Source organism: Enhydra lutris, unplaced genomic scaffold (assembly GCF_002288905.1).
Source record: "Enhydra lutris kenyoni isolate GAN:26980312 unplaced genomic scaffold, ASM228890v2 scaffoldscaffold70, whole genome shotgun sequence".
NCBI lineage: Eukaryota > Metazoa > Chordata > Mammalia > Carnivora > Mustelidae > Enhydra > Enhydra lutris.
In genome coordinates this window covers 2,807,976-2,823,351 of record NW_019154154.1, presented here as the reverse complement: position 1 = coordinate 2,823,351, position 15,376 = coordinate 2,807,976, and the positions used below count along the sequence as shown (strand labels likewise).

Genomic DNA, 15,376 nt, shown 5'->3' with positions numbered 1-15,376 from the left:
ACCTGCTTGCTAATTCACACCTGCCACCTGCCTGGCCTCCGCAGGCTCTGTGTTTGGGTCACCTATCTACAGACGTGACACTTCTTGAGGCAGGCGTCATGCCATTTTAGTCGTCCTAGCACTTAGCACCAGCTCCTCACACACGAGCTCCTTACATGCTATCGTGTTGTTTGAGTCACTGAACACAGTGTGCCACATGTGCTCAGAGAGCAGACGTGACTTGACTGTGGCCTCGTAGCCGGATGCTGTTCTACCAAAGGGACAGAACTTCAGGAAACTTCCTAACTGCTACCGATCATCAGAAATCATTTGAATTAGTGTGCACCTGAGCAAAAATCTGCCTAAGCAGAGGTGGGTCTGGGTTTTGGGGTCAGACTTCCTGTGTTCGAATCCTGATTCCACAGGGCTGTGTGATATGGGACAAATTACTTCACCGCCTTGTCTGATTTTCCTCTTCTCTAAATTGGGGATAAAAACAGTATTTATCTCATAGAACTGTGTGCAGAGTAAATGAGGTAATACATAAACCTATTTCCCACAGCACCTGGTCCACAGCTTTATTTAAAAAAATTTCCCTCTCCTCCGATTACTATATTCTCAGAAGCTCAACATATCAAATTTTAAAAGTGTATAGTTATTACAGGCCATTTAAAGTTCTTCCTAGGCTGAAATACTTTAATAAGACACAGACATAAATCTCTACTATAAATCTTTTCCAAAATAATTTACTATTATAAATAAATGAAGTAAAAAAAAAAAAAAGGCAGAGGACAATCTATGTCACTCTGGATCTACAATATGCCAGAACTGGAAGGAAATCAAAACTTTCCTTAATCCAGTGGATTTACAACTTCTTTTAGTAGCAGAAACTGTATCTTCTAATGTAATCTGATACAAAGGCCACTAATGAAAAACTACAGCAGATCTGGTTGAAGAGGAGTTGAGGGCCCAGCCGCTGGCCCCGGCTTCACCCCTGCATGCTCACAGGACCCCGATTTGGGCTACGCTCCCTCATTCTACCAGTGGGAAAACGAAGACTTGGCATCTCTACACAAGAAAAGGGCTCACGCTAAGACTTAGACGGACTAGTCGCAGTATCCCTGGAGCCCAGCCATGCGCCTGGAACACAGGGTCCTGACAACACTGAGGTTTGTGTGATGGGAGCTCTGATACACGAGAAGGGCCGTGCTGAAGTGGTGAGGTCCGGAGGGGATGGGCCTCTAGGGTGTGGTGGTGGCTGCTGCCAGCAAAGTAACACCATTATGGTTTAGACAGGGAACGGGATGTAGGGCTGACTCTGGGGGAAGACGCGGAGTGGAGGGAGCTGAGCCTGACCTTAAGCAAACCAAAGTAGCGGGGCTAGATTCCATCTACAAGATCAAGATGAGAGGGGCCACTCTTCAGTCTGGGAATCCTGCTGAACTCCAGTTCTGCCCAGAAATTGGGGAATGGATGGTATTAGTTCCAAAGTGTGATGCCTGGACCACTTATATCAACGTTACCTGGGAGCTTATTAAAAATGCAGATTCACAAGTCCCATCCCAGAACTACTGAACCAAAAATTCCAGTGGTAGAACCCATGCATTCACCCTCCCTAAGCTCCCCAGATGTTCTTGTGTGGTTAGAGTCAGGAAGCACCGTACCCCACTGGGGCTCACCAATGGTGTCTCATGAGAGCCACCTAGAGAGCTGGACTTTGCATGGGCCCTACCCTTGGAGATCCTGATTTAATAGGCCTGGGATGGGGGACTGAGGGCTGAGATGCTCTCTGAAGTCTCCCCAGGTGATATGCGGCAGAATGTTTTACAACCATTCATAACTGATTGCCAGAGGGAAGGGAGAGCTACCCGTCTCTGTGACATGAGTTATTCCTGTTATTATAACCAATGAAGATGCAGATATTCTAATTGGCCCTCAGGGATACGTCCCTACTTTCCCTTTCAGTTTGTCTTGTTAACCACCCAGGCAGCTGGGAGACAAGTTTTCAGCAAAGACCTATCACTACCAAATCATTATTCTTGCGAATACTAAGGTTGTTTTAAAAATATACTGAATCCTTTACCAAGCATCCTTTAAAAATAAAGTTTATTGAGGTATATTTGGTCCTATAAAATGCTTCTAATTAAATGTAGAATTCGATGAACTTCAATAGGGACATGCTCCCAGGTAACCACCACGTTAAGATACGGAACATTTCCATTGCCTTGGAGATTCCCTCCTGACCCTCAATCAATCAATCAACCACCCCCCCCACCCCAGCAACCACCCCATCTGCTTTCTGACACTGTCCATTAGTTTAGACTGCTCTAGAATTTGATATAAATGGGATCAAACAGTATGTACTTTTTATGTCTCGTTTCTTTTGCTGAGCACAATGTTTTTAAGGTTTCTCACCACCATGAATTATATCACATGTTATTTCTTCTCTGTTTCAAAGGTAAGCACACAGGGCTGTGAGTCAGTACTGCAGGATAAAAGGCAAGTTTCTGGAGTTGCAGATCGCGGAGAGCAGATCGCAGAGACAACCGGCTCAGCCGTCTTCCTCGAGGAGCCTGGCTAGGAGCAGGAGGCGGGGCCTACCACTCTGAGGGTGGTTATGGGAGTTTTCACGGAGGCACGTGATTTCTGGAGGAATGAGCGCTCTGGGGGAGGCAGCAGACCTGAGCTACAGGGTGTGGGAAATGAAAGACGAAAGGGAAATGGACAGGCCAAAGGCAAACATCATCCATTAAAAAATTTGGTCTCTGTAGTGATTTAAAAATATACTAGGAAATTCTTTGGTATTTCTCTCTTTGGGAAATAGAGATTAATTCCCTCTCCTAAGTATGGGCAGGACTGAATGACTCACTTCTAAGGAACAGAAAATGGTGGAAGGGGTGGCTATCGCTTCTGATACTGGACCTTGACAATATGGGGGCTTCCATCTTGGTTGCTCTCTTTGGGTTCAGGGAGCAGTTAGCAGGGACCCAATGTGGTGATGAGTGAGGGAGGTCTCTGAGGAAGGGACAATGAAGCTGCCAACACGTAGGCTGAGTAGGACTTGGGAGGACATGGAGATCCCTACGGGGATCTCCGGCCTGGCATTAAGAGGACATGACCCATTCAAGGAACTCTAGGAAGTTCTCTTTGGAGTAGTCTGCATTTCTCTTTCTTCATCCAGCCCTACCTGTATGCCTTTATTTTCATTTCTTGGTCCAGGCACACTCAGAGTCACAATGTAATAGGAATCTGTTAGCACTGACAGTGTGGGACTAATACTGATTCATAGGATGTTCTACTACTACACTACAGCCTAAATGGCTTTGCAGGTAGCCGATATCTCGGAACTTTATGCATAAAATTACTTCACAGGGAGAGCTCTTCCTAAGACCACACAAGTCCCTATAATAGGGACAGCCCATGCTTTTAAGTGGTGGAACAGATGGATGGCAAGAGAAGATATACTGTTAGATTTCAATAAATAAAGCCTTCCTGCATCCAAATCCCAATACTCATTTGCTGTCTTTTGGAGCCAAAGAACCTAGTCTTGGGGCACTTGGGTGGCTCAGTGGGTTAAGCCTCTGCCTTTGGCTCGGGTCATGATCTTAGGGTCCTGGGATTGAGCCCTGCATCGGGCTCTCTGCTTGGCAGGGAGCCTGCTTCCCCCTCTCCCTCTGCCTGCCCTTCTGCCTACTTGTGCTCTCCCTCTCTGTCAAATAAATAAATAAAATCTTAAAAAAAAAAAAAATCTAGTCTCACCAGTCCGGGAAATTTGAACGAGTCTAGACCACACATAGCAGCCAAAATTTGGCAGTCTTATCTATGGGCATCAAGCCATACTGATTATTCCTATTTTCCTTTAAATGCTCACAGAGATGAATGGAATCCTACTGTGACTAACATTCTGCAGCAGTTTCCAGTTCAGCAGACACAGTAGAGTGTAATTATGACTTGGTGCCCCAGAGACCAACAGCACTCCTGAGATACTGAGCTACTCTCTAATGTGGAGATTCTGACATCGGACCTAGGGAGAAACAATGAACGTATAATTTTGAGTCTTATCTGTTTTTCATCTGTAAACCAGAAGAGGAGTGGCCTAGCCAGTAGACACATGTGGCTTTTGAGCTCTTCAACTATGGCTAGGAAGATTAAGAGACCAGTTTTTCTTTTAATTTAATTTTAATTAGTCTAACTTGAAGCAACCACAAGTAGTTAGTGGCTACTATACTGGGTGTCGCAGCTTTAAATAATGGATCGAAGGGTATGATTCCTGAAAATCACGACTTTCCTGAAGGATGGAAGTGTATCTTAGGTGACCGTCACTCTAGTTCTCAGTGCGGTGTCTGTGATACAGGTTTTTAAAAAATGTTTATTGACAGATGTGAGGCAGCCAGAAGAGAACTGAGCTCATAAGAGAGAAGACAGATTATATAAGTCTGCATGGTTTGTATTTCCCAAAGGGTATTTCAAAGCTTTAGATACACAAAATGCTCTGCAGAGAAAGGATTCCCCGATCAAATAAATCTGCACATTGCATGAATTACTTGGAGGTTAGGATGCACGTTAGGGTATTAAAGACATCAGAAGAGCTTTATTGACTCACTATTTCCCCTAATTATTTGAGCACATAACTCCCCTTTCACCTAACACCCTCTGATATCCCCTAGAACTAGCAGATTCTGAGGAAAAGCCTTTAGGAGATGCTGCAGTAATGACAGGGTAGGCGGGAAACTTCCAATGAATTCCTTGAAAGCAGGGACCCTGATTTTCAGCCCACATTTAGCATGTAACAAATGTGTACTGAATGGTCTAGAAATGACTCTCTTCTGCTAAAAATCAGAGGCAGTCGGAAACCATTCCCACTGAGCCTAGGAGAAGAGAGAAGGCAGAGAGTGTGACTTGTAAGCCTAGGCAGGCATTCTTAGGCTGCTATGCAGGGCACACCTGCAGAAGTGGACAATCATCTGACATGTAAGCATCACCCAGAAGTATGTAATGGCAAACTGGAACAGAAACCATGAGTTATGAAACATACACAAATATACATATATGTGTATTTTGTAATCTCTATGTAGAACATGGGGCTTAAGCTCCCCAAGATCAAGAGTCACATGCTCTACTGAGCCCACCAGGAGCCCCTGGAAATATACTAATAGTGTTTGAAGACTGTGCACTTTAAAAGTTAAACCACAACTGGGAGTGCATTGCGATTAGAGTATCAACCTTCATACAAAGGAATCAATTATCAATCATACAAAAGAGATATAGGGTGCTATAAAACAGAGCGGGGCATGGGTTCCTGGAGAAGGAAGAGAGAATGGTCCTGAGGGGAAAAAAAAGAAAAAAGATAATACCAGAATCTGAGATCAAGACTGTGTTTGTTACTTTAGTTACCTCTGGTTTGGGGCTTTGTCAATACTTTAGCAAGAAGGGATTGGAATTAACTCTAGATCCCCATGATAATTTCAGCTGAAAATTATTTGTAGTGCTTTAGTTTAATAAAGTGTGTATACACCATTCCATGGTCAAGAATAATCCCTTTTCAATGAATCCCTTTGGTTCTCTTTTAAAACTTGGAAGTTAAAGCTCAAAAATCTTTTCAGATCTAATTCAGTAGAGGAATCCAGCCAGGAAAAAACTCCAACCAAAACCTTTCATCAAGGTCATGGAACACTTTGCAGTGAGGTGCCTGTCCCCACAGGGCTAGATATGTTACATGGACAGAATCCACAGACTTCGTCACGTGCTTTGGAATCTCTGAGATCTGCCCCCTTTGAACAGAACCTTCAAAATCAAAAATGCATATATATAGTAAAGATAACAGCATGTCAATGTCTACAAAGGTGCTTAACTCCTTACTTCAGGAGGGACCACTCCATATCCAAGGACAGCCTAATCGTTTAGTCCACGGTTAATGTACTCCACCTTCAACTACAGACACAGAGCGATCCGCAACACCACAGGCTGTACCACCAGCTTGCTCCTTCGAGCATTTCTGTCACAGCCGCTCTGAGAAGAGGGGAGCAGAGGGCACAGCCAGAGAGAGCAGACACCACGCTCAGAGCCATTGGTCCTGGGCACACAGGCCACTGGGAGCAGCTTTGGCCTTTGTTAGTAAGGCCTTTGAAAGCGTAAGATTTGATTTTCCTGATTATTATAAAAGTGATACATGTTTGTGACAGAAAAGCTGAAAAACCCAAATAAGTACATATATGCAAAAAAAGAAGCATTATCCATAATTCCACCAAGACAGAATGGCTCTTGATACTTTCTGCCATACTTCCTTTCTCAAGGACATACTAACGGACAGACATATGGTTAGAATGATTTTCTAATACATTTCTGAATCTTGTTTTTATTAGTCAATATTATGTGCTGACAATTTTCACATGCGCATCATCTCCCACATTTTAGGCCCTGAAATAAACCAGACCACGTCTGATCCCGGACCCAACCAAAACCGAAACCCAAAACGAAAACAAAAGAAAACCAGTCCTCATCCCACCAACCGGAAGCAAAAGCTCTCTGGACATGGGGTAAGGATGAAAAACAGAGCTGACAAAGACATGTGGCTGATGTTGCTGCATCCCCAGTAACTCAGCACAAGGCGGTTCATGGAAAATAACCGCACATTTCTTTGCTAGTTTTCCAATGGACACTTTAGAGCATGTCTGCCAAGGTTCTTAAAATGGTATTCCCACTCAGCTGTGGGCATCTGGGTTGCCCTGAACAACCAGTCTTAGCTGATGCTACACTGGACACACACACACACACACACACACACACACACCACATGTTGTCTAAACTGACAAAGTCCCAGGAACGCAAACTCTAGCTGGGGTCTTGCCAGTTGTACCCCGTTTGCTGGCATGGTGGGCTTTCACTCATGGAGGCCTCATTAAGCAAGAAGAGGCCACCTTGGGCCAAAGGTGACAAGGCTGGGGACATCCCACATCAGAAATCATAATCTCAGCACTCAAGCTGGGGGTACGGCTGATATGGGCTCTTTGACATATGGGAAAACTGAGGCCCACAGACATTACATGCCTTGCCCAGGGCTGGCCGACCACTGCGGTGACATAACAGTGGGAGCATCCCTGTAGCAAAGGCCGAACTGCCAGACGCACAGGCTGAAGCCCTTCCCTTCTTCAATGCCTGTGCCCATGTCCAAGCCATTGGGCTGCAAGTCAAGGAAACTGCCTGACAAGAGGCATCCCAGAAGACTTTGCACAGAGGATATTTCCAAGAAAAAGGCCTTTAAAAAGCCCCCGGTGGCTCTTTTGGGGAGTGGCTCTGACTCCTGGGAGAGGCTCTGCTGCTTTTCACAGCCCTGATCTGATACTGCCTTTACAGGCCAACCTTGGCTACACTCACCCGAGCCACTCTAAGGGGAGTATAGGCATGACCCAACAACCTCTTAGGGGAATAGAAGGTCAGCATATGCTTGGGCCCAGATGGGTTGTGCTAAGAACTTTATGGAACAAGGCTTTCCAACTCTTTGGTCTCCAAAGTATCCTGGCCCTAAGGTACCCATTGTTAGAGGGGTGGTTTTGGAGCTAAAGTCTAAAATCATTAGGTACATGAACCTGAATCATTAGCCAAGGAGGAGTGGGAGCTCTGGTGTGACAGAACGGCAGTAATGGCACAGAGCGATGGAGAGGAATGTGGTTTAGATGCAAAGAAACTGCCAACCACACTTGCCTGAAGTAAAGGTAAAGGCAGTATGCTTAAACATGCTAAGAACTAAGTGACGGGTGTCATACAATGATGGAGGACCACCAAGGAGTGGTAACTAACAGGGTTTCTTTCCTTTCCATGAAGACCTCCCCTGTGAGGAGTTTCATCTCCTCATCTCCCCCTTTCCATCTTCTCTCTTCCACCCCACAATCAGCCATGGTGTGCGTGGCGGGGGCCCAGTAGGAGACAGGAAGGGGAAACTCAAAATCTAGAGACATATCACAAGGATGGAGTGTTGCCCAAAGTTTGCTCCACGGATCATGATCTTGACAAGATGGTCAATGAGTGACAACCAAAGAAAAAAGATTTCAGGGGACCAAACGTGGTTAAACTGGGTGTGCACCACAAAACTGAACCAGTTTCCTCACTTCCTTGACTTCTCAAAGCCTTTAATCTGTGATTACACACTGTGGGTCTTCAGGGATGATGATATAGCATTTTGTAAACTTAGTTGACCAAGGGAAAGAAGTCTGTTTTCACCAAGCATTACTCAGGACAAACTTTTTTTTTTTTTTTTTAAGTATAGTTGACCCACAATCTCACATTAGTCTCAGGTGTACAACATAGTGATTGTCAAGTGTATATGTTACACTATGCTCACTGGCCATCTACGCCATACAGCACTATTATAAAATCACTGACTATATTCCCTATGCTGTGCCTTTTATACCCAGGACTTCATCATTCCAGGACTGCCATTTGGAGAAATACGCTTCGCCACTACTGATCCTCAAGATTTTTCTTCTTTGCTTTACGTTCCCACCTCAATGAGCCAGCCTCCAATCCTAGAGGAGGAGAAGAGATGAAGTGCTAAAAATAGTAATTCTCACATCTGAGAGTAATTGTCATGTAGCATCTTGCCCCTCGGAGTGTGGTCTGGGAACCAGGGGCACTGACATCACCTGGGAGCAAACCTGCACGCGCAATCCCATTCCAGGTGTACTGAATTGGAACCTACAGTTTGGCAACATGCTGGGGACTCAAAGGCACATTAAATTCTGGATGAAGATGGAGGGCGCTTGGTAGTAGGCAGTAACCTCAGTAATTCTGATTTGGCGTGTCTGTGATGAGGCCCAGGGATGCACATTTTAAAATATCACCTCCAGAAGATTCTGATGCAGCTAGTGTGCGGATCCCTATTAAGAAACGTTGATTTGATCGAAGAGCTTCTACAGCTCAAGTGACCTGCTTATAAGGTAAAAGGGCAGCACTGTGATAACATTTAGTTTCCCAGAGGCACTTCTGCAAGGCAGGTCCTTAACAATCACCTTCATTGTAAGAAATAAGGAAATGATGTCCTGGAGACAGAAGGAGAAAGCCCTGGACCAAGGTCACCCAGGGGTCAGCAGGTGCATGAGGGCGAGCAAGCTCCCTCCTGCCTTTCCTCCCCACCTCCCCAGCCTCTCTCCTCCTCCCTCATCAGCTCTTTATTCACCAGCAACTGCACTGCTAACAGCCCCCTCTGAGTCTGCTTTTGTGCTTAGTGAAAGGCCAACAAAACACTGATGGTTATTTGTGCTTGCTAATGATAATTCTGATTAGCTCAATTCTGTCAGCTGACTCCCAGGCTGCCAGGGGCCCACAGCAGCCTGCTTATTCAATCAGGGCCTGGCCCATTTTCTAATTACTAGCATCATTTGGGCTCGTTTCCCCCAACTGTGAATTTGCTTGAGTTCAACTCATCTTCAGCTGTTGCATTTACATGAGAAATGGCTCATCTGTCACGTCTGTGTCTGCGCGTCTGTGTCTGTGCACCAGTCTGCCCCCAACTGCTGGAGACCAGATGAAATGGGTTCCCAGGCTGCTGCTGACCAGCAGGTCCCAGTGGGACCCATGAGTCGAGCCCTTTGTGGGGACAGACGCACTGGCCTTCCTCACTGGGTTGGCCAGAGTGACCTCTTCCCAGCTTCTGAATTCCAAATTGTATTCCCACTCTGAGGCCTGAGAGGGTGACCAACTGTCCCAGTTTGCCAGGGACCGAGAATTTTCCCAGGACATGCGACTTTCAGTGCCAAATCGGGGAGGGTTAGTCACCTGGACGCAGCAGTATGCGAGCATTCAACAGCCCCCCCCCAGGTGATCTAGTTGGAATCTAAAACAGAGAACTGCCTGGAAGCTGAAGTCCCATTTTTCTCTGTCAGGCCTAAGACGGATGATGCATCCCTTCGCTGCACTGTGCCTAATTTTGCATTTTAATCTCTACTGCTAATCCAATAGGATGAAGCTTTATTTCCAACAGTGATAAGTGGAAGTCTGCTGGCATGGTCTGAGATGAAGGTGGCTCCAAGGGAGGAATGACCGGTATGAAATCATCGCTCCACATGGAGGTACATCCTCCCCAAAGTACTCTTCCTAATTCAAAACACGTAAGCATTTAGCAGGTATTTGGCAACATGAGCCTATAGCCTGTAAACTCCCAGCCCTCTGAGAGCTGACCATCCCACCAGAGACACCAATACAATCACCTATACCTGTTTCAAGGCTACCTAAGATGGCAAAAGGCCACTGGAGCTGGGAAGGGAGAACGGGGGTACCCCTGCTTACTGTATGCCAGCTACTTAATACTCATTATCTCATTTAACAGCCAACATTTATTAAGCACTCATCATGTGACAGATCCATTTAATTTTTATAACAATTCAAGTATTATACCCATTCTATGAATGAGGAAAATGAGGCTTTGCAAAACCAACTACCTTGCTCAAGATGGCAAGTTAGTAATCCAAGAGTTTGAACCCAGAGAGTCTGGGTCTTATTTTTAAGCACCGAGCCTGGATCTCCTACCCTGTTGGTGTGCTGGATGGAGTCTTCACACAACCAGGGTGCTAGACACTCAGTCAACAGCAGACAAAGCTACAGGCAAGGTGCTGGGAACCGGGGAAGGTGGCCGTGTGTGGCGGGAGCCTGGCAGAGAGAAGCAGGAGGTGGCGTCTCTGAGTCCCACACTGTGCAGTCCCAAGGCATGCGGTCAGGAATGTCCCACTGGAGGTGTGGGAACTCTGGGAATGCTGACGTTCCAAAGGAAACTGGCTGTACAGATGCCGCCCTTCTGGTCCCTTGCCGCATTCGCTTCTAAAGAATGTATGGGAGAATGTGAAGCCAAATGCCTGACCTCTTCATCATCCTTCCAGAGCAGAAGATGAGCGTGTCATTGTTGTACATTTTTTAGACTGCATGTAAATTCCTTTTTTTTTAAATTTTTTTGTTTGAGAGAGACAGAGATAGCGACAGAGATAGCAAGAGGGGAGGAGGAGAAGCAGGCTCCCCACTGAGCAGGGAGCCTGACATAGGGCTTGTTCCCAGGACCCTGGGATCATGACCTGAGCCGAAGGCAGAGGCTTAACCGACTGAGCCACCCAGGCACCCCTGCATCTGTAAATTCCTGAAAGCATCTTGAAACATCTGAACAACTTGTGTTGAATACATAGGGTACTTGATATATGCAAATCAAACAAAAATATGTTGATTTGACATACGACGGCTGACTTTAATATGTTCATTGCTACAGTCAACTTAGAAGTTAGGTATTATGGGAGCCTGGGTGGTTCAGTCGGTTAAAGTGCCTGACTCTTGGTTTCGGCTCAGGTCATGATCTCAGGGTCGTGGCATGGAGCCCCATGCTGGGCTCTGCGCTCAGCGTGGAGTCTGCTTGAGTTTCTTTCTCCCTCTCCCTCTGCTCCTCCCCACTACATTTGTGTTGTCTCTCTACAATAAATTAATTTTTTAAAAAAGTTAGGTATTCTAGCATTATCAATGACTGAAAGCGTTCTTTGCAGTAAGAACAATCCACAAATCCAGTATTCTTAGTGGACACTGGACTGTGCTAAGTATCCAGAGCCTGACATTATATAATTATTGTCCTCAGAAACATCTTCAATCTCTTCTTCTGTTACTTCATAGTTTGTGTAAAATGAACACAGAATTTCAGGCAATTCAGCATGGAAAACACTAGTTACTATGTGAAAGCATTAAAATTAATCACCCTGCAATTACAATTAGGAAACCAGAAAGGCAGGAAGGATACTGTTTCAAGCCAGACTGAAAGAAATAAAAGGTGCTAGGGGGAACCACCGATACCCTTCCTGCTCACTTCCACGGTTAATAATTCTTGGTTAATCCAGTCAGTTTTACCCCATGCCCCCAAAGAGGCTTTCATCTGGAACAGCAGGCTGTTCAGGGCCTTTCTGTGACTCTAGACTTCCAGCCAGCTCCTGGCACTGCCAGGTGTTAGAATCCATGAGGCTCTTCTTCAGTTATAGAAGATAACTGAGAGTTGTTTGATGGCCAAGAATGGCCTTCTCTACTGGCTCGTGCTCAGCTTTGTCTTACAATAGCCTTTATGCTTCTGGATGTAGAGAAGAAATTGACTTTTCGCTCTATCATCTGATGTTTCTGCTCCTTTCGCTCTGTGAAACCGAAAGGGAGAGCCTCCTTCACATGGACCGTAATTCCCCTCACGGTTTCTCCACCCTCTTCATTACCATGGCCCCTAGTCACTCTTTCCTTTGTACTTGACATTTTCTAAAATTAGCTTTATCAACTCTTTCCAGTATTTTAACTCCCTTGAGCTATTTGTACAACCTTTTCGCCTTATAGTGACTGTTTACCCAGGCCGGCCTTTAAACAGGACAAAGTAGGAGAATTCAACTGGGAAGCATTTCAGCTTCTATCCGCACTGTTTGTCCTACTAAATTCAGAGACAATCTGGTTCCTGCCCCCAGTAACTTTCTAGAATAGCTGTTGTGAAAGAAAATGGAGAAAATGAGCTCTTCCTTTGCCAGTGATATATCTTATTTGGGCTCAGAAAGTCTTGCTCTGTTCTGGAACTCCTAATGATGCAAACAAAAATATTTTTTGCCATGTACTTTCACAGCACAATAATAGATTTCAAGTTGAGAAACTCTAAAGGTGATATATAAATTTCTTTGCCAGATAAATGTACTGTGTCATAATAAACATGTCTTTTTCCTTGTTTGTAATTTTTTTTAAGCATTTGTAGTGAAGCACTTAGATCTTTTAACAGAATTTCCATCTTTTTAAAAAATATATTTTATTTATTTATCTGTCAGAGAGACAGAGAGAGAGCACAAGCAGGGAAAGCAACAGGCAGAGAGAGCAGGGTCTCCACTGAGCAGGAGCCCGATGTGAGGCTCTATTGGGATCATGACCTGAGCTAAAGGGATCATGACCTGAGCTAAAGGCGGGTGCCTAACCGACTGAGCCACCCAGGTGTCCCTCTATTTTGATTCTTTAATATCCTGACCTTGCCCACCTCGGAGGGACTGCCCCTCCCAGGGCTAGCCAATTCCTACCTGTAGTAAACAACTCACCCTCCAGCTGTTTACTCTCCAGTCAATACAAACTAATCAATCTGGGGCCCACAGCCCCAACCACCTCCTTTAGGCATCTCACCCTTAGGGCTGCCGCTGCCCTCCCCTAATCACTCTAGGTCCAGGTACCACACAATTAAGACAGCCCCTATTCCCCAGCGCCTCCTGAAATGATTCAAATTAGTCGATTCAATTCCAATCCCGCTTAGTTTGACTCACATTGTTCCTTCCCAGAGAAACCACAATAAAGGCCTTTGCCCACATGTTCCCTGCTCCCTCTGCCTCTGACCAGCCCTGGTGGCTCCCTGCATGACCCCCGCCACACTCCTCATGACATGTTGTGCCCCCTTCTCTTCAGATGTATGAGTGTAACAATCTATCTTTTCTTTCTTTTTTTTTTTTTTTTTTAAAGATTTTATTTATTTATTTGTCAGAGAGAGAGGGAGAGAGAGCAAGCACAGGCAGACAGAATGGCAGGCAGAGGCAGAGGGAGAAGCAGGCTCCTCGCCAAGCAAGGAGCCCGATGTGGGACTCGATCCCAGGACGCTGGGATCATGACCCGAGCCGAAGGCAGCTGCTTAACCAACTGAGCCACCCAGGCGTCCCACAATCTATCTTTTCAATGGCAATTGTTTCCCTGATCCTTGGTCCTCACGATACATAAATAACAATAAAACCTAGATTTAAAAAACACGTACACAGAGAGAAAGACAGAAGGACTAGCAAAAGACCAGAGCCTGGCCTCTGCTTTGCTCATATTCAAATGGACTTGGATGAAAGTTGGTTGCCCTGTCAGTTCTATTTAGCAAAACTGTCACTTTTAATACTCCCAGAAAAAAGCCTGATTTTAGTATAAAGCCCTGTATTGTACTGGAAAGTTTCAGTAGAGCCGGTGAGAAACAGCTGTGATGATGGCATCCAACATTATGTGTTAAAAGGTGCTGGGATGTTTAAGGCTTCTGGGCTTCTAGAGCACAGATTGGGTCCAACTGGAAACATACCTTACGAAGCAAATACAAGGAAGCCCATTCACCTGAACAATTATGGTGAAGTTTTCTTAAATGTTCTGGATTTTAATATATACCATGAAAACTGCATCCGGGGAGATTCAGTATGAAAAGCAAAATCCTGGAGGCACTGTACTCTTACCTGGGGCTTCCTTCTGTCTCCATCTCTGGAGTCAAAGCTACAGTTTGTCTTGACTTGGCATGCCCAGCAGTGGACACACGACAGGTGCTAAATACATATTTACCGATCCAAAGAATGTTTCTCATTATCTTTACCTTTTTTTTTTTTTAAGATTTTATTTATTTGACACAGAGAGACACAGCGAGAAAGGGAACACAAAGCAGGGGGAGTGGGAGAGAGAGAAGCAGGCCTCCCGGTGAGCAGGCAGCCTGATGCTGATGGGGGACTGATCCAGGATTCTGGGATCATGACCTGAGCAGAAGGCAGATGCTCAAGGACTGAGCTGCCCAGGTGCCCCTCTCATTATCTTTAAACAGTTGAGGTAAGACATCAAAGATGCTCACTTAAGGGATTATGTAAATCAGTGGCTGGTTTTGAGAATTAAAGCCACTCCCTCTGGCCCAAACCTTCGGGATTCCACTCCCTTCTGCCCCCACTCAGAGGGAAATGTAAAACCCTTACGTGGTGAGGGCAGGGGACATCCTGGCATCTTCTGACCCTTACACCGAACTCCACCTGTGGCAGTGCGCTGTGACCTACAGCTCAGCCCTGCACAGGGACACTCACCAATGGCTCCAGCTCCTTGCGGTCGATGAGGTTCATCTCCGTGACGAAGTAGTAGAAGTGTTTGTAGCAGGTGTTGACGTGGGCCTCCGCACCCATCACGATGACGCGGTCGAAGTGGTGGATGTAGACGTGGACGAAGACACGGAAAAGGCGGCACAAGATCTTCTTGCAGATCTGAAGGAAATTCTTGGGGAAGGGAACACCTAAAGAAGTAAAAAGAGAGAGAACAAAGCCGTGACGGGAAAGTTCCGGAAGCCCGGGATCGTGGGCACGAGGCTGGAGAACCGTCCTTCGTGGGAGCCTCCAGGCCAGCTCGAAGATGCTGGGCTCCACGTGGGCAGCGGCAACCAAAGCTGCCTAAGACGGTGGCTAATGACCCCGTTACATTTAAATACCAGCAGTGACCCGGAAGAGACCAAATCAATGAATGAAGAGGGCCCGGTTTGTTTCTTTGGGATATCTATATCTATGCTTTTATTTACACATAAATATTGGCTTTTATATATAAATATTAAATATTTATTTTTACATAGAAATGTATATTCTCCCTTCTTGCCCCCCCCAACTTTATAGAG

At 45.6% G+C, this 15,376-nt stretch overlaps 1 protein-coding gene across 2 annotated transcripts in view; it reads right to left on the bottom strand.

Annotated features, from left to right (window-relative positions):
- The window catches only part of LOC111159867 (MOB kinase activator 3B), a 219,814-nt gene that overhangs the window by 39,070 nt on the left and 165,368 nt on the right, over positions 1–15,376 (bottom strand). For both annotated transcript variants that reach the window (XM_022522518.1, XM_022522519.1), the window contains exon 3: positions 14,802–15,004. In XM_022522518.1, coding sequence (XP_022378226.1) covers positions 14,802–15,004 — 203 coding nt within the window. The remainder of the gene's footprint in view (positions 1–14,801; positions 15,005–15,376) is intronic.